The 22,964-nt window shown below is 44.0% G+C and overlaps 1 protein-coding gene across 5 annotated transcripts in view; it reads right to left on the bottom strand.

Annotated features, from left to right (window-relative positions):
- Positions 1 to 4,456: 4,456 nt before the first annotated feature.
- The window catches only part of NCKAP5L (NCK associated protein 5 like), an 83,680-nt gene continuing 65,172 nt past the window's right edge, over positions 4,457 to 22,964 (bottom strand). For 4 of the 5 annotated variants that reach the window (XM_044287129.1, XM_044287132.1, XM_044287131.1 and 1 more), the window contains exons 8-13: positions 20,225 to 22,728; positions 14,053 to 14,218; positions 13,908 to 13,974; positions 13,037 to 13,339; positions 10,788 to 10,903; positions 4,457 to 5,696 (exon numbers count right to left, since the gene is read on the bottom strand). In XM_044287129.1, coding sequence (XP_044143064.1) covers positions 5,475 to 5,696; positions 10,788 to 10,903; positions 13,037 to 13,339; positions 13,908 to 13,974; positions 14,053 to 14,218; positions 20,225 to 22,728 — 3,378 coding nt within the window. In that variant the 3' untranslated portion in view covers positions 4,457 to 5,474. The remainder of the gene's footprint in view (positions 5,697 to 10,787; positions 10,904 to 13,036; positions 13,340 to 13,907; positions 13,975 to 14,052; positions 14,219 to 20,224; positions 22,729 to 22,964) is intronic. The other variant, XM_044287133.1, reaches the window with a different exon arrangement.

Raw genomic sequence — 22,964 nt, 5'->3', positions numbered from 1 at the left:
AGCCTGAATCTCTCCCAGTCTCTTGGCAGAGGTAATTGCTATAAGAAAGGCAGTCTTGAATGAAAGCAACTTAATTGAACAATCCTCCAACGGCTCAAATGGGGAACACATAAGATTGTTGAGAACTAAATTTAAGTCCCAGGTTGGGCTGCGGGACCTAAGCGTGGGTCTCAGTCTACGTGCAGCTCTAATGAATCGTTTGATCCATCTATGGTCTGCCAGGTCGGAATCAAAGAAGGCGCTCAATGCCGAAACTTGAACCTTTAAGGTGGATGGAGAAAGGCCCATGTCCAGGCCCCTTTGTAGAAATTCCAGAATTTTCTGGATACTGGGCCCCACGGAATTTGGATTTTCTTCGCCCGACCATGAGCAGAATCTCTTCCAGATCTTCAGGTATATCGCGGAAGTGACTTTTTTCCTAGAACATCTCAGGGTGGCTATAACCTGGTCTGACAGGCCCTGAGACCTTAAGAGGGAGACCTCAGGATCCAAGCCGTGAGCTTCAGGAACTCCGGATGAGGATGTAGCAAAGGACCCTGGTATAGGATGTCCCCCCTGAGTGGGAGTCTCACTGGTTCGTCTATTGCTAGCTTTAATAGAGGGGCGAACCAACTCCTCTTGGGCCAGAACGGAGCGATCAATATTACCGTGGTTCTCCCCTCCTGAATCTTCTGAATGACCCTCGGGATGAGCGGCAATGGAGGGAATGCGTACCCTAGATCCCAGCACCATTTTAGGGAGAAGGCGTCTACTCTCCAGGGATGGTCCCCAGCATTTAGGGAGCAGAATGTTTGCACCTTCGTATTTCTCCTTGATGCGAACAGGTCTATTGTAGGAAGCCCCCATCTTTGGGTTAGCATATTGAAGACCTCTGGGTTCAGTGCCCACTCTGTATGATCTATTACCTGTCTGCTCAAAAAGTCCGCTTCTAGATTCAGGGATCCCTTCAGGTGCATTGCTGAGATGGACTTTAGTTCCTTTTCTGCAAAGGAGAAGATCTCCTCTGAGATACTCTGGAGTCTCCTTGATCGAGTACCCCCTTGGTGTTTTAGGTAGGAGACCACAGTCACGTTGTCCGATAGGACTTTCACGTGCTGATTTCGTATCAATTGCTTGGCGGCGAGAAGGGCTTCTTTTACTGCATACAGCTCCCTGAAATTTGAAGACTGAGCAGATATCAGACGCTTCCACGTTCCTTGGAAATAGGCTCTGTCGATTTTTGCTCCCCAACCGGATTGGCTGGCGTCCGTGAAGACGGTAATCGACGGTGATCTGATCCATGGGACTCCCTGGGACAGATTCCTCTCCTTCGTCCACCATGAGAGGGACCTCTTTACTAATCCTGGGATTGGGAGCTTGGAGTCCAGAGAACCCTTCTTCTTGTTCCAGTGGGACAATAGCCAGGTCTGAATCACACGGCAGTGAGCCTGTGCCCACTCGACCGAGGGTATACAGGAGGTTAGGAGGCCGATTAGGCTCATTGCTTCCCTCACTGAGCATTTTTTCCCACGTTGGAAGTGCCTCACCTTGTTTATCAGGGACTGGATTTTGCTCTGTGGAAGAAAGGTTGACTGAGTTACGGAGTCTAGAGTAACTCCCAGAAATCTCACCTTCTGGGATGGAACCAACATTGACTTGGGTTCGTTCACTATCCAACCTAGTTGAGATAGGCGGGACAGAAATACTTCCAGGTCCGACAGCAGGAGATCTTTTGAGTCCGCTATGACTAGGAAATCGTCCAGATATGGCACTATATTTAATCCCTCCTGTCTGAGAGGGGCTATCATCTCTACCACAAGTTTGGTGAAGAGCCTTGGAGCGGCTGAAATCCCGAAGGGCAGTGCTATAAACTGGAAATGAAGAATCCGATTGGAAGGGTCTAGGATAGCAAATCTTAGAAACCTCTGGTGATCTGGGTGAATGGGGACGTGCAGATAGGCATCTTTCAGGTCGATCGAGCACATAAATGCCCCTAGCTTTATCAACGGCACTAAGGATTTGAGAGACTCCATCTTGAACTTCCTGTAAAGAATAAACTTGTTCAGTTGTTTTAAGTTTATGATGGTCCGGAAGTCTCCTTCCTTTTTCCTTACTAAGAATAGGGTTGAATAGTACCCTTGACCCCTCTGAGATGCGGGGACCGGGATTACAGCACCCTTCTTCACCAAGTCCTGGACTCCTTGAAAGATGTTTAGGTTGGAGAGTCTGGTAGGCAACCTAGTGATGACGAATCTTGCAGGGGGGAGAGAGGTGAACTCGATCCTGTACCTTGCTGAATGATGTCCAGGGCCCAGGGATTTCTTGATGTTAATGACCATGGACCCAGGAAATCCTTCAGTCTCCCCCCTACAACGGCGTCATTGTTTGTCCTCAGATTTGGACTGGGGCTTGAGAAGGAAGCCCTTTCCTCTACCCCCTTTGGGATAAGACCAGCGGCCTGACTTGCCTTTCCCTCTAACAGACTTATTCTGTCCGCCGTAGGACCGAAAGGACTGGTTCTTCCTAAAGGACCTTTCCTCTGGGAATCCCTTTTTCTTGTCGGCCGCCTTCTCAAGTATCTCGTCTAGGACCGGCCCGAATACATATTCTCCTGAAAAGGGGATGGATATCAGCTTTAGCTTAGAGATTCTATCGCCCGACCAGGACTTCATCCACAAAGTCCGACAAGCCGCATTGGACAACCCGGCCTCCCTAGCACAGAATCTGATAGACTCAGCAGATGCATCTGCCAGGAACCCTGTAGCTGATTTGAGTAGCGGTATGGACTGCAGGATCTCTTCCCTGGAGGTCTTCCTGCTTAGGTGGTTCTCAAGTTCCCCTAACCACAGGTACATAGACCTGGCTACCGCCGTTGCCGCAATGTTGGTCTTGATGTTAAACATGGAGGCCTCCCAAGCTTTCCTTAAAAGGGCATCTGCCTTCCGCTCCATGGCGTCCTTCAATTGGGCAGCATCCTCAAACGGCAGGGCAGTTTTTTTGTTAACCTTTGCCACCTGCACGTCAACTTTAGGGGTCCCGTCAAACAGCTTAGACTGAGAGGGGTCGAATAATAATCGATTTTTAAACTCTTTGGAAATCCCCAATCGTTTCTCAGGTTCTGACCATTCCTCCAGAATCATTTGTCTAATGTGTTCGTTTATGGGGAAGACCCTGGATTTTTTCACCTCGAGTCCCCCAAACATTTCGTCCTGAATAGAAACGGACCTAGGGGTCTCTTCAATCCCCATTGTTGCTCTGACTGCCTTTAGCAAGTCATTCATCTCCTCCGAGGAAAAATAAAACTTCCTATTATTTTCGTATACCTCCCCCTCAGAGAGAGATGGATCATCCTCCCACTGCGTGGAAGTAGAAGCTTTATCGCCTGCGTCCTCGGATCCGGAAGAAAAAATCCTGGAACGCGGACGCTTGCGAGAAGGCTCGTCCTGGGGATCAGACGGAGCAACTCTAGCGGCCCGAATTTCTTCCTGAACCACCGATCTGATATTTTCCATAAGGGACGACTGTTCCTGCTGGATTACATCAGAAATACATGCTTTACAAAGCTTCTTTCCATAATCGTCAGGCAGTTTCCTTGCACAAGAGATGCAGCGAGGAGGTTTTTTAAACTTTTTTTGCGCCTCTTTAGCCTGAAACAGATATGGAAATAGCGGTATCAGAAAATAAGGCTTTGGCAAAAAAAGAATATCGTGCCATAAGACAAGCGGATCCCCAGAGGGATACTTACAGGAGGCAGAGGGGGAGCATCCAGCTCCATAACAGTTTGTACCTCAGGACCTGACATTCTGTAAGGTAAAATGCAGCTGCAGTACTCACAGACCTCAGATCAGCGTCCTATGGCAGCTCCCGCCTTTTATTCAAACTGCTCTGCTCCTGCGCTTTACTTCCGGGTTGCGGCCGAACCCGGAAGTGACGTCACCGACGTCGGCGTGCGCACACGCCGGCCGCTACCAGCCAGACCCACAGGGGAGGAGGAGGAGGAGGAGAATTGCGGCCCGGGAGCAGGCTCCAGACCAGCCGGAGCGAGTCCTCCCGATACCCCCCAGCCCAGCATGAGCACGCGGCCGCCGGCGGACTGGAGGAGCTCCGACGAGCCTCAGGTAACCAGGAGGCCCCTGGAGACAACGAAAAAATAATAAAACAAAATCCTATCTTCATCTCCCTGCCGCCGCAGGGAGACTCTTCTCTGACCCTGGCCACAGTGGGGACAGGAACACTGAGGTGCGGTGGTGGGAGGGGGCAATTTAACCTCTTCTCTGTTTCCTGCCCCCACAGAGGTCATGGGTCAATCTCCTTGTGGCCGTCATGGTGATGATATGGGAAAATCTGCCAGATAATCTGTTGGTCTAATACAGTCCAAACACAGAAGTGTATACAAAAAGTGTCAGTTTCAAAAACTGCATGTAAATCCCAAAATTGTAGATAAAGTCAACATTTTTGTACAACAGTTGAATCATTTTAGATTTTTTTTATTTTTAGCTTAAAAGAAAGTGAGGCAGAAAAAAAGAAACTGTCACAATAACTTATATAAATAAAAGAAAAAAAAAATAAGACTGGTATAAAATAATTAAAAAAAGGAAATAGGAGTCAGAGGAGAAACCTGACAAAAGAATATTTTCCTGGTTAGCACCATCTTAAGAGGAACAGCAAAGAAAGAAAACACAACGCATTGGAAAATTTAAAATAAAAACTAAACATTTTACACAAATAAAAATATATATATATATTTATATAAAACAGCACAAATTTAAACAAAGGGGAAAAAAAAAAAAAAAAAAAGATAACACCAGGGGCCACGGATGAAAAGGTCACATCAAGTCAAACTAGTCAATACTCCCTAATTATCACAAAGACTTCCAGATATGCAGCTAAAATAAAATGGACTTTTTCCAAACTTACTCCCTGATAAAAAGCTAAAAGATAGTAAAGTTGGTATTCTGCTTCTGGATCAGTGCATTAATGCATTGCTGGGATATTGATCAGAGAGACACAGATGTGAGGTATTCTGGTAACCCGTGAATTCCCCTTCACCAGTCTTCCTGCAGTGAATGACATAATATCCGCTGGTGGTATAGATGCATAGTAAAGGGGCAGCCCATACAAGACACAAAAAAAAATAAAGAACACAAGAACAATGGCGATCTACAAAGAGGGGTAGCAACTCAAAGAAAGAGCAAGTTCAGCACCCTCCACAGCCTGGGAGAGAATGAGGCAGAGAACGAGGCAACAGTTCTGCGGTATTTCATGACCTTTACCTGTAAGGCCAGAGGCAGCAAGACTTTTCTAATACTTGGAATTTTTGAGACTCGTGTGGGAAGTACAAGGTCATTCTACGGGAGCAACCAACAAAGTCATAAAAAGGACAAAGACTCCACATGGAATAGCACCCACATAGCGGCCGACACTGTCCATCTACTTTTGGAGAGCTTGTAAAGATGTCAGGCAGCATGATGGATAAAGGATGGAGTAATGTTCTATTAGCCTTGGCTACCACAGGATGACAGGCTGTCATATAATGAATCGCTCAGGGATTCAGAGTTCTCCAGCCCAGTCTGACCCTGTTCGTTATCTCGAGATTTGGCTTCACTTGTACCCTCATCTCCAACTTCAGAAGTGCTGGGCGTACGACTGCTCGGAAAGCAAAGTGAGGAATGTGGGTACCCTGACATGTCACAGTCTCTGTCACCTTCAGATGGGATCTGTAAAACAAGAAGCGGGAAATTGTTGAAAATCTATTTTGTTGCCCCTCTAATTCATTCTAATTATTTTCAAAGATCAGACGACACGTGTAGTCCACTTCCCTACTAATAACTATATACATTGGCTTTGTAGTTCCACCTCATTCTGGCCACACAGATATTTCAGATTTTGCATGATGTAATGTAAATGAGGGCACACAGCCTACCACCCCAAGTGCAACCTTCTGTGATGATACTGGCATGATGAAGTAACCTGCCTAGGTAAGATGTCTCTGATGCTCACTGTTGTGCAGGATGGTTGCCGAGTACTGTCTACACCAGAATCTTGTGCAGTAGACAGAATTTAAAGGGATACTTATATCAAATTCCTAAAGCATGTGAATATTCAATGTCCTTTTTTATATTAAAATGGGTTGATTGTAGATACAATTTTTTTAAGTTTTCTATTCCTGTCCTAGTTCTTTAACTTCCTCTTTGTCTGGACACTCACTTAAAGCCTGTATTGGACAGGCAGATCAGCAAGCAGTTCTTTGGAGGGAAGTGTTCCCTCCCTGCAATCGCTAGTGGAGGAGACCACTGCTATTACATGCATGGGGGAGGAGCGATAGCTATGCAATCACTCGTCCCCATACTGTCTAGTGGTTTCCTGGTGGCAGATCGCTATTAGCATGATCTGCCGCCAGCAAAGGCTGATTTTGAAGCATCCTTAAAAATCAGAACTGCCAGATGAACGCGCAGTGGGCAGCAGGATTGCACTGCAAGATGATTGCTAATAAGTGTTTATATGATAATATCAGCCAGTGTAATACAGCCTTAAAGGGGTATTCCCATCTTAGACAATGGGGCATATCGCTAGGATATGCCCCCATTGTCTTATAGGTGCGGGTCCCAGCGGTGGGACCCGCACCTATATAGAGAACGGAGTCGGGAGAGCTGTGGCTGGAGGACCCCGTCCACCACCAAGTGCTTCTCGCCCAGCTCTCCCATAGAAATGAATGGGAGCGTACCGCGCTTGCGCAGCCCGGGCTCCCATTCATTTCTATGGGGCAGGCAGCAATAGCCGAGCTAGTGCTCGGCTGCCCCATAGAAATGAATAGAGGGCGGCTGCGCATGCGTAGTGCGCCTTCCTTCACTTACGGAGCTCTGTTCTCGATATAGGTGCGGGTCCCAGCGGCGGGACCCAGACCTAAAAGACAGTGGGGGCATATCCTAGCGATATGCCCCCATCGTCTAAGATGGGAATACCCCTTTAACACTCTCAAGCCATCTCTGTGGCCAAAGAAAGCAGGAGTGACTCGATTAGAGCAACACACATTACATTAATCAATGCAATGCTTTTCTGTGGCCATCTTTATCTAGGCCTATTATGAGAACAATAAAGCTATCGTACTGACTATTATCAATAGGATTACTCTTCAGATAACATCTGCAATCACAGCAGCGGTAAACTGACAATGGATTACCCATCTATATATGAGTTTTATTTCTATGTTGTCTGCTACAGGAGGACATTGTTATTTACGTAATTTTCAATGGCACAGTACTGTCGAGATATAAAAGACCAACCCACCAAAGATTAAAAAAAAAAAAAAAAGTTTTCTATGAATACCGAGTTCTGATGCACAGTTCTATTGAAAATCTAAAATCCACAAAGAGCCCTAGAAATTTGATCCCCTGTAGATGGCCAGATCTGAAAAATTACATCTTAAGGTCTATAGTTCTTTGCGGACACCACCTAGACTACCCAAAACCCGACATGACACTGTGAGCAATTGTAAGTAGACATACACTTCTATTACAGGACAGCTGTGACACCAAAAAGGGAGGTTAATTGTGCAATATACCTTAGATAGCTGTAGGCCGACAAAATATTCCCCCCCACCATACATATTCACATGTGACGTGCATGTTGAAGTTACTCTAATGTGTATTGCCATCTTTACTCTATCAAGACTTCACGTTTGTTTCATGCAATGATAATTTTCAGCTCTATATATACACAGGTGAAACTGGAAAAATTTGAATATTGTGTAAAGGTCATTTATTTCAGTAATGCAACTTGAAAGGTGAAACTAACATATGAGACTCATTACATGCAAAGCGAGATATTTCTAGCCATTATTTGTTATAATTTGGATGATTATGGTTTATAGCTTATGAAACCCCAAAGTCACAATCTCAGGTCCACTTTGCTCAGGGGGTATGGATTAATTAGCTGACTGGAGTGTGACACTTTGAGCCTAGAATATTGAACCTTTTCACAAAATTCTAATTTTACCATTAATGCAATTCCTTTCAATTTGCATTACTGAAATAAATGGACTTTTGCACGATATTCTAATTTTTTGAGTTTCACCTGTACATTTTATAACCCTGTCTGAAAATGATAACATATGTATACCCCCTCACCCATTTTAGATGTTGTGTAATATATTGATATACCAGGGGCAGCCCACTTATTCTGAGAAAGATCCTGTGCCAGGGAAACAAAATAAGAACTAATTACTTTCTAATTAAGCTGTTTTCCCTGAATGCAGAAGACAAGAGGCCCTGGGTTCTCCTCTCTGGTGGCAGCGCACTCCCTTATTTCCTCAAGGTAAAGTGCAGCTGTGATTATATCTGTATCTTCGCTCCGACACCGTCTTGCTCATTTGGATGTGCAGATTGCTGCTCCAGCCAATTAAGGCTTATATGTGTAGACGGTGATGGAAACGAAGAGATAAAGTGGTTTGGTAAAAAACGGTCGGATGAGTCGCTAGAGCAGAGTGAATATATTATTCCTGCATCCAAGTGGTGACCAAACAGAAAATTCAAAACGACAGCACATAACGTGTGGTGTGTAGCAGCATTTTTACATTATGCCTCCCCTTTAATTTAGAATTGCATAGCTTCTCATAGATGCAAACACAAAAGTATTATGGTTCAAAGTTGTATAGAACAATGAACCACAGATTTTCACATGGCATAATGAGGATCATTTGTTCCCTTAACGGGGTTGTCCAGATTTAAAGAGGACCTTTAACCTCTCCTGAAATTTGTTTTAGCAACCACTTGCATTCCCCGTGTAATAAAAATTCTGGAGCCTCTATTCTTATGACTATGTTGTGCCTTTCATTTATTATTGCCTCTAGAAGTCCTAAATTGCTAGTTTGCAGTGAAGGTCCATCTGGGGGTCACTAGTTGGGGGTGTGTCCCTGCAGAGTCGCATTATCCAATCAGTGCTGCCAGTGTCAGACTATGCAGTGACACACCCCCAACTGGCAACACCCAGACTGACCTTCATTACAAACGGCTAGTAATTCAGTCATAACTTTCAGAAGTAATAATAAAGGAATGGCATAACAGAATTATAATAGACGCTCAAGAAATGTTACAAAGGGAAGGCTAGTAGTTGCTAAAAAGAGGAAAGGTGACTGGTCCTCAAGAAAAAACAAATAATTCAACTTTTTTGCCCATAAACAGCAGTACCCTTGTCCATGGACTGGGCCTGGCTCCTGCAGCTCAGCTCAAGCCATTTCAATGGGGCTTGGCTTCAAGATCAAAGACGACGGATAATAGTGGCACAGTTTCCAGGGGTGTATACAGGCCCTCTATTTTCAAATTTTGGACAACTGCCTTAAAGAAACCCTCTAAATAATACAAGCATAACATGGTCTATTAGTTTTGGCAAAAGAAAGTTTTGCACTGATCTCTCGGACTCTTGACTAGGCATAGCACAGTGTATATCAGGGATGCCCAACCTGCGGCCCTCCAGCTGTTGAAAAACGACAACTCCCAGCATGCCTGGACAGCCTACAGCAGGGCATGGTGGGAGTTGTAGTTTGACAACAGCTGGAGGGCCGCAGGTTGAGCATGGTGTATATGGTCCACCCACTGTGTTCATTTAAAGTCCGTACCAATCACACACCTAATAAGGCCTTAACGGACTATTAATGATTGGTCGGCATAATTCTAACAAACATTATTTCAGCTCACAGTCAGCCTTTTCCATAATGTACAGGTCACAGATGCAGCTTAAAGGGTTTCGGTCACTAGAATTTTCACTATTAAACTGGCTGACATTAGCGATGTGCCTAACTATGCTATTCTTCTGATTTTTAATGCCCCCCGTTACTGCAGAATTATTTTTATAATATGCTAATTAGCCTCTAGGAGCGGGGGGGGGGGGGGGGGGGGTTGCTCCTGCTCCTAGAGGCTCCGTTCTCCCACCTCATTACACGCCCTCCAAGTCTTGATTGACAGTACCAGGCAGCGTTCTCATCCTCCTGCCGCCCCTGTGAGCTCGGCAAATCTCGCACCTGTCAGTATTCGGCTCAGGCATGGTGAGGGAAAGACACTCGCCAGCTGCCTACTGCGCCTGCGCCGAATACAGGGGTGGCAGGAGGATGCGAACAGCTGCCTGGCCCTCTCATTCAAGACTTGGAGGGCGTATAATGAGGTGGGAGAACAGAGCCTCTATGAACAGGAGCAAGCCCCCACCCCCCCAGAGGATAATTTATATATTATAAAAGTAAATTTTGCAGTAACGGGGGCATGAATAAATCACAAGAATAGCATAGTTAGGTGCAGCTGACATTAGCACATCGCTAATGTCAGCCAGTTTAATAGTGAAAATTCTAGTGACAGAAATGAGGGAACCCGGCAAGCTAAAAATGCAACAAAATCGGCAGACAGAATTTTATAGAGCAGGAGGAGCTGAGCAGACTGAATACAGTTTATGAGAAAAGATTCAGTATAACGTAATTTATTCCTTTAAATCCTAGCTCTTCCTATGCTTAGGAGTCATGTGGGCGGTCTCAGTGAATGACGTCAATCACTGAGTAATATTCCTAAGCATAGAAAGAACAGGGATTTAAAAGGAATACACATCAAGTTTTACTGAATCTGTTCCAATAAAACTATACATCAGTCTGCGCAGCTCTTCCTGCTCTATAACATGCTGCCTGCAGACTGCCCTGCATTTTCATGGTGACAGGTTCCACTAATCTATGTGAACAGCTTATTTAAAGCAACATATTAAGAAGGCACTGATTCCAGTTGGAAATAAAGTTTAGGTACGACTCTTCAACAGATCTGTCACTGTTCACTTACCTCCTCCAGCTCATGTGCTCTACTCCTGAAGTTCTCTGTAGAGCCAGCACTGACCTTGGAATTGGGAAAGGTCCAGTTCTTTCCTTGTTGGGGCAGACTACGCTCTCTATTGGAATCTGCAAGATATTTTAAAAAGCGGTTAACCAAATGGTAATATTTAAAGGGAACCTGTCATGTGGATATTTGATCATAATCTAACTAATTATATACAAATCATTAACTATTAAAAAGTGCCTTAGATGTATTCACTTACTGGTGTGAGATGGTTTACCTTATAATATACACACAAAGATGCTGCATGCTAATGAGCTGATTTGAGTCCAGCGTGACGTCATCGAGTCCAGCGTATATTTAATTCAGAGCTATAGCCACTCCCCTGCCCACCTGCCGCTGATTCATATGGAAAATAACTGTCAATCAGCAGCAGGTAGGCGGGGAGAGTCAGGAGCTCATGAATATTCAGGACTCATCATTATCAGCTGGAACTTTTCAACACAAGATGTTGTCAGATTGACTGGGTCAATTAAAGAAAGTGACCCAGCATTTTGCTAAGAGAATCAGTCACTTATTTATGTTGCTCTTAGTTAGGACACCATAAAACTGGTGACAGGTTCCCTTTAAGGCCTCATGCACACGGCCGTATCACTTTCTGCAGTCTGAAAATCTCGGATCCGCAAAACACGGAAGCACCCTGAGTGCATCCAACGTTTTCCCTTCCGCAGGTCCCACAGAATGTTTTGTACGCCTATTTTTGTCTGAAAAACTGACAAAGGATCAGACATGTTCTATCTTTTTTGAGGGGCCGCGGCACTGACATACTGATGCAGACAGCATACTGTGTGCTGTCCACATCTTTTGGAGCCTCATCGAAATGAATGGGTGCAGATCGGATGCAGACAAACTACAGTTGTGCGCATGAGGTCTAAACTTGTAAAACTCTAAAGCTGGCAGGATCCCGGAATATAAGGAGGAATCCACATGAGATTTAGTCGTCCACTGTGGAACCCTTACAGATTTTCCTGCCAAAAAGTAGCTGCCGTGGCTGGGTAGAATTACCTAGGGGTTTCATTGGACCACTAATTCAACAAATCTGGGGACAATTAGCCCCAGGGACAGGTATTTTATTGGAGATAAGATTCCTCATGTGACCAGGGGTTAGGCCAGTGTCACATCTGCAGTTGTCCTCTCTGGCAGGCTGTTCCGACATAGAACAGCCTTACCACAGTTCACCGGATCCGGCATTGCCAGATACTGCCGCCTACCTGTCGGACTCCATTGATTATAATGGGGTCCGGCAGAGATCTGGCCACTAACCAGCAAATACGTCAGGAATTGGACAAAAACAGCTGCACGCCAAGGTTTTGGTTGGTTGACTGCCGAAACTGCCTGCTGTAGAGGACAGCCGCAGATGTGAAACTAGCATAAGCTATATAAAAATAGGGCCATCCAGGGGGTTGAGCAACTCACTTGTTAAAGATCTGAAGAGTGTCGATTGATCGCCCCCTCCCGCCATCCATTTTTTTCCCTTATGGTTTATTCTGTCACAGCCTTTTTATTTATTTTTATTAACTAGGATAAAGTTTCTTTATGAGGGTATCTGGTTAAGCTTATTCTTGGTTTGATAAATTTAATAAGTTGTTGATTATCATTTAAAGATATTGTTCTGACTTTTGTTAATGGTAAAGGTTAACTAATAAAATGATGTGGTCAATTAGTGTTGTATTTTTTTTAATTAGTATTTCAAATTATATTAGGTATGACTTCTAATACCATTGCCTTACAGAAGATAACTTTTGGACAAACGCTCGTTCAGACAACAAATATCTCTCCTGATCCTCCCAAAAATATGCATGCGCAGCTTGGACAAGCATGCATACGTAAAGAACGGGAAGAAAGATGCTTCTAGATACCTCTGACAGCAAGCAGCTTATCTCCCCGAGAACAAAAGGATCAGACCCTGAAATCCAGCATGACAAATCCTCAAATCCACCAACATCAGGGGAGAGCCAGGAGGCTCCCCAAGGTCAACTTAATCTGCTGAAATTGGTGGCGGCCAACAAAGATTTCATGTGTATGGCAAGCTTAATTATTAAAAGGACCGTTTCCCTTCAATTCTAAAATAAATAGAAGTCATGTGGGATGTAATCCAGAATAATATTCACCATTTGCTCAAGTACAACAGAAATATACAGCTACTACTACCACAACAATTAACAGTCACATTGGACCGGAAAGCAAAGAATACAAACCTTCTCCAAACATCCTATGACTTATGGCCGGTTCTGGTTCTGCCAACAGTGCATGGAATGCTGGGACACTCTGGTGCTGTCCACTTGGAAACATCTCCTCCACACCTCGCAAGTCTCTTTCCAAGGTCCTAGCTCTTCTGGGTGCCTTGGGGAAGGCAGAAAACCTTCCCACTGGAAGGACAGAAGGAGAGTCTAGCCTAGGTTTTAACTTTGGAGTATTTTTGTTAGGAGTCCCTCCACAGTAGTCCGGGGGAGGAAATGTCCCAATACCACTGTCCAGAGTCCGAGTGAGTGAATCACAAGCTATGGAGTGGGGGAAATGAAAATTAGTTAAACAAGAATAATGTTGAGTCAAAAATTAGATTTGAAAAGAAAAACGTGATATGAAATAGGAAAAATAAAGCAAAAATAGTGGAAGGAAAATTCGAAGAAATAATGAAGGAATGACTTCAAAGGGGGTTTCAAACCCCTAAAATATCCCCCAAAAGGCACAAAAAACAACTTGTCTACATCTTCAGTGTGATGATGTATTTATTATACATGGAACTGCAGTAACCAAAGGCCGCCCGCATCAGTGACATCAAGATGAATGCCGGCCCTGGCCACCAATGTGGTCCAATATTGATTGCCAAATACATCTTGGCACTGAAGATGCTGTAGGGTTCCCAACATGGATCTCGACAATTCCTTCGCCTTCTGAGCCACACTGATGAATTAGGCATAATAATTCTATTTTTTACAAAATGTCATACTTTAGATCTACTACCAAAGTTTTATGTATAAATTGAATATATGGCTGAATGGTTATAGGGTGTAATTTTTGGATTCATCCTTTGCAGTGTAAACTTTTATAAATAATATAGATAGATACCTGCAAAGTGCTCTGAAGTAATAGATTCGGAAATCCGCTCATCTGGAGGCAGAACAATCTCTCGTTTCTGGTGGGAGAAGACCACAATCATATTTTGCTGTTCACACATAAATACAATAATTGAATTTCCATTCCAGGCCTTTACCTGATCCATACTCTTCTGCTCACATCGCTGCACATGTGCCACCATCCCATTTCTTGGTGAACGAAATGGACGCTGTTCCTTGTTCTCTGGTGACAATCTGGGAAAGTCTCGGAGTGGTGCCTTCCCTTCTACACGTCCTTCAGCAGGAACTTCCTTTCCATCCACCCTAAACAGGAGATCAATATTTTCTTGTTAGAGCCATCTGCTACCTACAGACTGGCATGGGTTCTTTGTAGTGCTGATTGACAATGGAGGTGTGTATAGTCGGCAGCTGAGTTTTACAAGCAAGTGGATTTTTTCCATTTTTAAAGGGCATCTGTCAGCAGATTTGTATCTATGAAACTGGCTGACCTGTTACATGTGCACTTGGCAGCTAAAGGCATCTATCTGTGTTGGTCCCGTGTTCATATGTGCCCGCATTACTGAGAAACATGAGGTTTTAATATATGCAAACAAGCCTTTAAGAGCAATGGGGGCATTGCAGTTACACCTAAAGGCTCAGGGCACTCTGCAACAGCTGCTCCCTCTTTACTTTAACTTTAGGAGAAGTCAGGGCTAGGTGTGATCACGCCTGCCTGGCCTTGTCAAACTGGAGAGGGCGCAGCAGATGTAGATACAGCAGAGCCTCCAGGTGTAATGACAATGCCCCCGTTGCTCCTAGAGGCTCATTTGCCTATATGATTTTTTGTTATCAGCAATGCAGGCACATATGAACATGGGACCAATACAGATGCCTTCAGCTGCCAAGCGCACATAAGTACAAATCTGCTACAGATGCCCTTTAAGCAATTTTATAGTAGTTTTTACTTGAATGTTGGCTTATTGACTTGCAGTTCTTGTAGTACTGTTCCCCAGTCCTTCGCTCTGTACAGTATCGAAACAAAGATTTATGCAAATCGACTTCGAATGTTGATCTAAGTCTATTCGCTTATCCCTAATGATTTCCAGTTCCTTTTGACCTCTTTTGGCTTGTTTCAGAATATGAACTGCACAAAGAGAAACCGCTCCTTCACTGGACCCAGCTTCGCACGGGTATATTTCCTCCATTTAATTTTATGTTTCCGTGTGTCGTAAAAAGATAGACAGTTTCCCCCATAACAGTGCCCTCTACAGTACCCGCCCCTTTAACAATTACCTCCACAAGGGCCACCCCTTTCACAGTGACTTTCACAGTGCCCGCCCCTTTAACAGTGACTGCCACAGTGCCTGCCCATTTAATAACCGTGACCTCCACAGTGCCCGCCATTTTAAGCAGTAAAGAAAAAAGGCTGGGCACAGTTTATGGCAGTTGGGATTTGAAAAGAAAGACTTGCAGGCTTGTATCGGCTAATGTGGGTCATTTTTTGGGAATCTCTCAGGAACGGTACGTCCTAGAGAGCTGAGACCCGATCTAAAACCTTCCCGGACACCTGATGTACCTGTTTGCCAAATTTGGTGAAAATCGGTCCAGTCATTTGGTCGCGCATAAAGAACAGACAGACAGTGGTCTTGGCAATATGACATGCCAGGAGACAGAATCTTCTGTATAAATGGTGTACTTGTACTTTAAATCTCACTCCAAAAGATAATGTGGTATAAAGGAAAACTGGCTTAGTAGCCCATAGCAACCAATTACACCTTTCATTTTTCAGAGTTCCTTTGGAAGACTTAAAGCGGAATCTGATTGGTTGCTATGGGCAGTTTTCCTTTATACCAGTTTTGATAGATTATGAATGCTGTGTCTGCAATTGAAATTTATCAAAATACTCAAACCCAATATTTTCACGCGTTGAACAGAAATGGTGACGAATGAAAATGCCGATACCCACATTTGACTGTAGCCAGCTGCAATTAATGAAATTATTTAGATAATTCTGCTATACAATGTTTAATTAGGTGGTAAACTGGCTAAATTCTATAACTGTGTATAATTGTGAATGCATATCTGCTGATGCAGTAACCGCATGCAGTCAACTGCATCACAACTGTGTTGAAATCCCCATGAAATCCACACCAAAACTGCATAAAAATTCACATACCAATACAGACCAAAAGTTTGGACACCTTCTCATTCAAAGAGTTTTCTTTATTTTCATGACTATGAAAATCGTAGATTCACACTGAAGGCATCAAAACTATGAATTAACATATGTGGAATTATATACATAACAAAAAAGTGTGAAACAACTGAAAATATGTCATATTCTAGGTTCTTCAAAGTAGCCACCTTTTGCTTTGATTACTGCTTTGCACACTCTTGGCATTCTCTTGATGAGCTTCAAGAGGTAGTCACCTGAAATGGTTTTCACTTCACAGGTGTGCCCTGTCAGGTTTATTAAGTGGGATTTCTTGCCTTATAAATGGGGTTGGGACCATCAGTTGCGTTGTGGAGAAGTCAGGTGGATACACAGCTGATAGTCCTACTGAATAGACTGTTAGAATTTGTATTATGGCAAGAAAAAAGCAGCTAAGTAAAGAAAAACGAGTGGCCATCATTACTTTAAGAAATGAAGGTCAGTCAGTCCGAAAAATTGGGAAAACTTTGAAAGTGTCCCGAAGTGCAGTCACAAAAACCATCAAGCACTACAAAGAAACTGGCTCACATGCGGACCGCCCCAGGAAAGGAAGACCAAGAGTCACCTCTGCTGCGGAGGATAAGTTCATCCGAGTCACCAGCCTCAGAAATCGCAGGTTAACAGCAGCTCAGATTAGAGACCAGGTCAATGTCACACAGAGTTCTAGCAGCAGACACATCTCTAGAACAACTGTTAAGAGGAGACTGTGTGAATCAGGCCTTCATGGTAGAATATCTGCTAGGAAACCACTGCCAAGGACAGGCAACAAGCAGAAGAGACTTGTTTGGGCTAAAGAACACAAGTAATGGACATTAGACTAGTGGATATCTGTGCTTTGGTCTGACGAGTCCAAATTTGAGATCTTTGGTTCCAACCACCGTGTCTTTGTGCGACGCAGAAAAGGTGAACGGATGGACTCTACATGCCTGGTTCCCACCGTGAAGCATGGAGGAGGAGGTGTGATGGTGTGGGGGTGCTTTGCTGGTGACACTGTTGGGGATTTATTCAAAATTGAAGGCATACTGAACCAGCATGGCTACCATAGCATCTTGCAGCAGCATGCTATTCCATTGGGTTTGCGTTTAGTTGGACCATCATTTATTTTTCAACAGGACAATGACCCCAAAACACACCTCCAGGCTGTGTAAGGGCTATTTAACCATGAAGGAGAGTGATGGGGTGCTGCGCCAGATGACCTGGCTTCCACAGTCACCGGACCTGAACCCAATCAAGATGGTTTGGGGTGAGCTGGACTGCAGAGTGAAGGCAAAAGGGCCAACAAGTGCTAAGCATCTCTGGGAACTCCTTCAAGACTGTTGGAAGACCATTTCAGGTGACTACGTCTTGAAGCTCAAAGAGAATGCCAAGAGTGTGCAAAGCAGTAGTCAAAGCAAAAGATGGCTACTTTGAAGAACCTAGAATATGACCTATTTTCAGATGTTTCACACTTTTTTGTTATGTATATAATTCCACATGTGTTAATTCATAGTTTTGATGCCTTCAGTGTAAATCTACAATTTTCATAGTCATGAAAATAAGGAAAAAACTCTTATCATGCTTTTGGTTCCTTTTGTCTGTTTTTCGGTGTGGATTTGATGCAGATTTTCCGCAGATCTCATCCTTCTATTTAAAAGAGTGAAATCCACACAAGAAAAAAAAAAGCAACAATTTACATGGTGCAGATTTCTCTGCACTGCAGGTCAATTTCCGCATCTAAGAAAAAAAAGCAACGTGTACATGAGATTTGTCTAATCTCATACACTGTGCTGGTACTGTATTACGCTGCAAGTAAATCTGTGCGAAAAAAAACAAGGGTAATCTGCATCATGGGCAGGTAGCCTTAGGGCTCATGCACATGACTGTATGTATTATGTGGTATGTGGTCCGCAAAGCACATATCCCAAAAAAATAAATAAATGTTTGTGTGCATGAGCCCTTAGAGCGATTCTTGTTTGATGGACATACCCATAAAAAGGTTGACAATGGCAAAATGCATATTTTGTAGCTTTATTTTTTTAAGGCATGTGTTTTAAACAGTGAAGTATATAATCCCCTCTGATGTCACTTCCTCTATAAAAAAAAAAAAAAAGCCACACACTGAAATTTTTTTATTTAAGTAGAGGGGGGAAAAAAAGTATATTAAAAAAAAAAAAAAGGTACACAAAAGCCAGAACATGAGCCCAAAAACTCCACAGTCAGGCTACATGCACACGACGGACATTTTTAAACAGACTTTTTTTTCGCTGATGCATTTCTGAGAAACGGACGTTAAAAATGGACCCATTCAATTGTATGGGGGCAGTCTGTCAGTGAAACACAGACAAGATAGAGTATGTTCTATTTTTTTACGTCCGTTTTTGACTGACAGTCAAAAAAACTGCCACGTGAATAACCCCATAGACTATCATTGGTCTTAAAACGGATGTGTGATGGCCGTTAAAAAAAAATGTACATCACATGTCCGTTTTTCACTGTCGTGTGCATGTAGCCTTAGACCATGCTGCCATTTTCAAAATAATACAGACCCAAAAATGCACTGCGTGAGTAATAAGAATGTGAAAAAACATTACTAAAAACAAAAACAAACATTGTTCTCATTTCATAATTCCCATAGGCTCAGAGAGAACAACTGGAGGCTTTTTTTGCTCAAAAATAGGTGCCAAAAAAAAATAAAAAATAACACACACAACAAAAACACCTGGTCTTATGAGTTAGTCCCAAGGGCTCAACAATGAAATTTAATGTGCAGGCTTTAATAAGGTTGTCTCGCTTCAGCAAATGGCATTTATCATATAGAGAAAGTTAATACCATGCACTTACTAATGTATTGTGATTGTCCATATTGCCTTCTTTCCTCACTGGATTCATTTTTCCATCCCATTACACACTGCTCGTTTCCAGGCGTCACGGCCACCACTGCAGCACAGACACAAGATGGCCGAGACAGGAGCTGCTGCGCATGCGTGCCCATGTATACCCACACGGTCCCAGCCACCACAGAGTCTTTTTGCAAAGGGGGCAATATGGACAATCACAATACATTAGTAAGTGCCTTGCATTAATTCTCTACATGATAAATGCCCCTTTTAATACAATCCCTTAATATCTAGGCCACATTTTTGTCATTATAGTAGGTGTATGATTCATTGTACCTATACAATAACTATTTAATGAAGCCTGAATCATTTAAAAAATGAAAGCTACCGGATTCATTGAAATAATTTTTAGAAGGCATCCTAAGGGTAATTTCACACTTGCGTTGTGAAGATCCGGCAGGCAGTTCCGGCGACTGAACTGCCTGCCGGATCCGGAAATCAGTGTGCAAACTGATAGCATTTGTAGATGGATCCGTCTAAGGCTACGTTCACACTAGCGGCAGGTGAACAGCCTGGCGGATGCGTCCTGCCGCTATTTCGCGGTGCTGCCGCTCCGTCCCCATCGACTAAAATGGGGACGGGGGTGGAGCTCCGGGGCAGCACGGCAGTGCACAGCAAGAGGCGGCCGGACTAAAAAGTCGGACATGCAGTACTTTTAGTCCGGCGGCCTTTTCGCTGTGCTGCACTGGAGCTTCGCCCCCGCCCCCATTATAGTCAATTGGGACGGAGCAGCAGTCCGGCGGCATGGCGAAATCACCCCGTCAGATTCATCCTGCCGCTAGTGTGAAAGTACCCTAACAAATGCATTGAAACACTGGATCCGTGTCTCGGGTGTCATCTGAAAAAACAGATCCGGTATTTATTTATTTTTTATATTCTTAAAAAGGTCTGCGCATGCGCAGACTGGAAAACCGGATCCGCTTTGCCTGAACACTTTCTGCCGATCCGGCATTAATGCATTTCAAATGGAAAATAATGCCAGATCCGGCATTCCGGAATTTTGGACAGAGAAGATACCACACCATGCTGCGGTATTTGCTCCGGCCAGATACCGTAAGAGTGGCTGAACTGAAGACATCCTGATGCATACTGAATGGATTGCTCTCCATTCAAAATGTATTAGGATAAAACTGGTCAGTTTTTTTCCAGTATTGAGTCCCTAGGACGGGACTCTCTCAATACCGGAAAAGAATAACACTAGTGTGAAAGTACCCTTAATTGCTATGAGTAGGCCACACTCACCGATTCAAGAGCTGTTGCATAAAATGGTCAGCTGTCAAGGATCTTGAAGTTTCTAGTGTCTGATCTATAGATATAGCTGTGCGATTCTTGTCAAGAGATAGACCATTGATGTAAGCTCTCTCCTCCTGAAGTGCTTTTCGTAGATCCTCAGCTTTTTCCATCAACATGGAAATATTCAGACTCTCACCCTTTGTATCCCTTGTACGAGGAGAGCCGCTCGCAGCTCTCTCCCTCTTCTCATCTTTGACACGGGTTGCCTCAGGCCTACGACTAAGAGCAGGTAGTTTGCTTTTCTTTAAGCCAAACCAGCTTGCAATACCACTGGAATTACGTTGCTTAGGATCAGGAACAGGTGCACGGTGCTGTTCCTGCAACCTTAACATGTTTTCTTTAATGCCCTTCATAACCTTTTCTTCAATGGCAGAGTGCAGAACACTCAGTGGAAGATTTTCTGTGCCCTGCGAGCCTGGACTTCGGGGACATGCATAGTCTGGGCAGGTGCTACTTTTTTTGCCTGCACCAGGGGATTGCATCCTTTGTTTCTCATCATTTGGAAGAGTGGGTTGTCTGGGACTTGGTCTCAACTCTTCACTTAGGGGTCGAGATACAAGAGGCTTGGCTGTTGCCTTACTTGGGGACTTAGCGGGTAGCTTTGTTGGGCTTCCATGAGGGCTACGTGGAGACTTGCTTGGGACAGGTGGTGCACGAGATTGATTACGTGGACCATGAGGTGAGCCTGGTTGACAATTAGAAACCGTTTGTCGACTCCGAGCAGAATCAGATTTTTGCCCATGGTACCTTGGTGGATAACTCTCAGTAGATCCAGGCTCAGGAGTCCTTAAACTGCTCACACCCAAGGATCTTTTCATAGGACGAATATCAGGGCCATCTGGTATAACCCTGTTTTCATCAGTCACTGCAACAGTAAGTTCTGACTGTTGGCTGTCAGAGCTTCTTGGCTTTCCAATTCTTTCTTTAAATGGGAGAGGTCCAGCAGATTCGGTTGGTTTCCTGGAAGTTACATGCTTTCTTATAAATGGTGTGTTTATCTGACCATTATGGTCATCGGAAGAATTTGCTTGGGAATGAACACAAGGCCCAGGGGAACAATTAGAGGAGCATACTTCCCCAATTAGTTTGGGAGACAGATCCAAATCCTCAGTTTGGTTCGCAGTGGGAAGCACAGTATTTTTAGCAGGAACATTTTCATAATCATGTGACTTTTTGGTGTAACACTGTATTCCAGGCCTATTTATTAAATTGTTTGACCTTTCTGTTTGTCCTTGCCTATTGGCATCAGAATTATTAAACTCAGATGGAGAAGGTGGATTATTATCAGTTTCTGGACCAGCTAATTCTTCATTTGCCTTTCGACTAAGGCGTGGTGAGGGAAATGCCTCATAATTATTGCTCCTACAAGGAATTTTGGAGGTTTGAGTAAGTTGAGGACTAAGCCTCAGAGAGTTTGGATTCTGTAGTTTATCCCCTGAGCCTGGCAGTTTCAAAAACTTGAGAAACTTAGCTGGAGAAGGAATATGAGGGGTCTGGGGCTCAGAGGAAGGAATAAGTGCATCTTCTGGGTCAGGACAAGTGGGATTAGAAACCACCATCGAGGGCTGAGGACAATCATCTTGTTGCTCCTGGACTGCATTTTTGTGGGAAAAAATAGTTCCATCCCTTGGCAAACTGACAGCGGCCTCAGGAGAAGGAGGACAAGAAGAGGAAGGTCCATCAGAAGCATTCTCAGAAATGGATTGCTTTCCTGGTGAAGACGACAAGGAATCCCCTCTCTCTGTAACTGCTGGTGGTGTCACTGGCACATGCTGACTTTCTGCCATGTCACGAAGGCTTCTGCTGTAACAAGTTAACGAATGAAGATGCCCAGTGTGGCCCCTAGAATAGCCAGTTCCATCTGAATAGCCCTCAATAGGGCCCCTTTTATCTACTGCTCCACGGGAGCACATACATGGCGCTAAACCCTTAGTCAAGTCTGTTAATGGCAGTCTTTGCCTAATTTCATTGCAAGGAGGAGGTGGATCTCCAATGTCATCATCTGAAGATGAAGAACTTCCCTCAGCTTGCCGCAATGATTGCTGTGCATCTTCTCCTGATGCCAAACCAAGGTGTTCCCCTCCTCCTTCTCCAGGGCTGCCTGCTGGTGGCTCCCGTTGTACAGGCTTCCACTTAAGCAATTCCTCCCAACCGTTCTGAGCCAAAAGCAAACAAGACGCCCAAGGTTCATCTCCTCCATGTTCTGAAGAAGTTAAGCCTTCACCATTCACATAATCCAAGCCTTGGTCTGGTCTTACACGCAATCCATTCCCATTAGCTGATGATATCCCCCCAAGATACATTGGCGGTGTAGTGCAGGATGATCCACTCCGAGATCCTGTGGCCTCTAGCCTCCGTAGGACTTCTAAGATTTGAGCCTTTTTCCTGAGGAATGGTGACATAGCATCTACTGAGCGACATGATGGTTGGGACCGACCAGAACGTTGTTTTTCCTATGCGAGAAGAAAAAACATTTATATCACTTTAGAAGTGCAGAAAGCGATTTTGTATTGGTAACTTAATCATTTTTTAATGAGAACACATGATATTCACACAAACTGAGAAACTTCTCTCACAAAAAGAGTAATAGAAATAGGTTTTTAGAAATATAAATTATGTGTGTAAATGTGTCATGAAGGGGAATGAAATTGGTAGTAGACACCTCTGGTGGTGGCATATCTCCTGGGGA

The sequence above is a fragment of the Bufo gargarizans genome, chromosome 3 (genome assembly GCF_014858855.1).
Source record: "Bufo gargarizans isolate SCDJY-AF-19 chromosome 3, ASM1485885v1, whole genome shotgun sequence".
In the NCBI taxonomy this organism is placed as follows: domain Eukaryota; kingdom Metazoa; phylum Chordata; class Amphibia; order Anura; family Bufonidae; genus Bufo; species Bufo gargarizans.
This window is presented reverse-complemented; position numbering and strand designations above follow the sequence as displayed.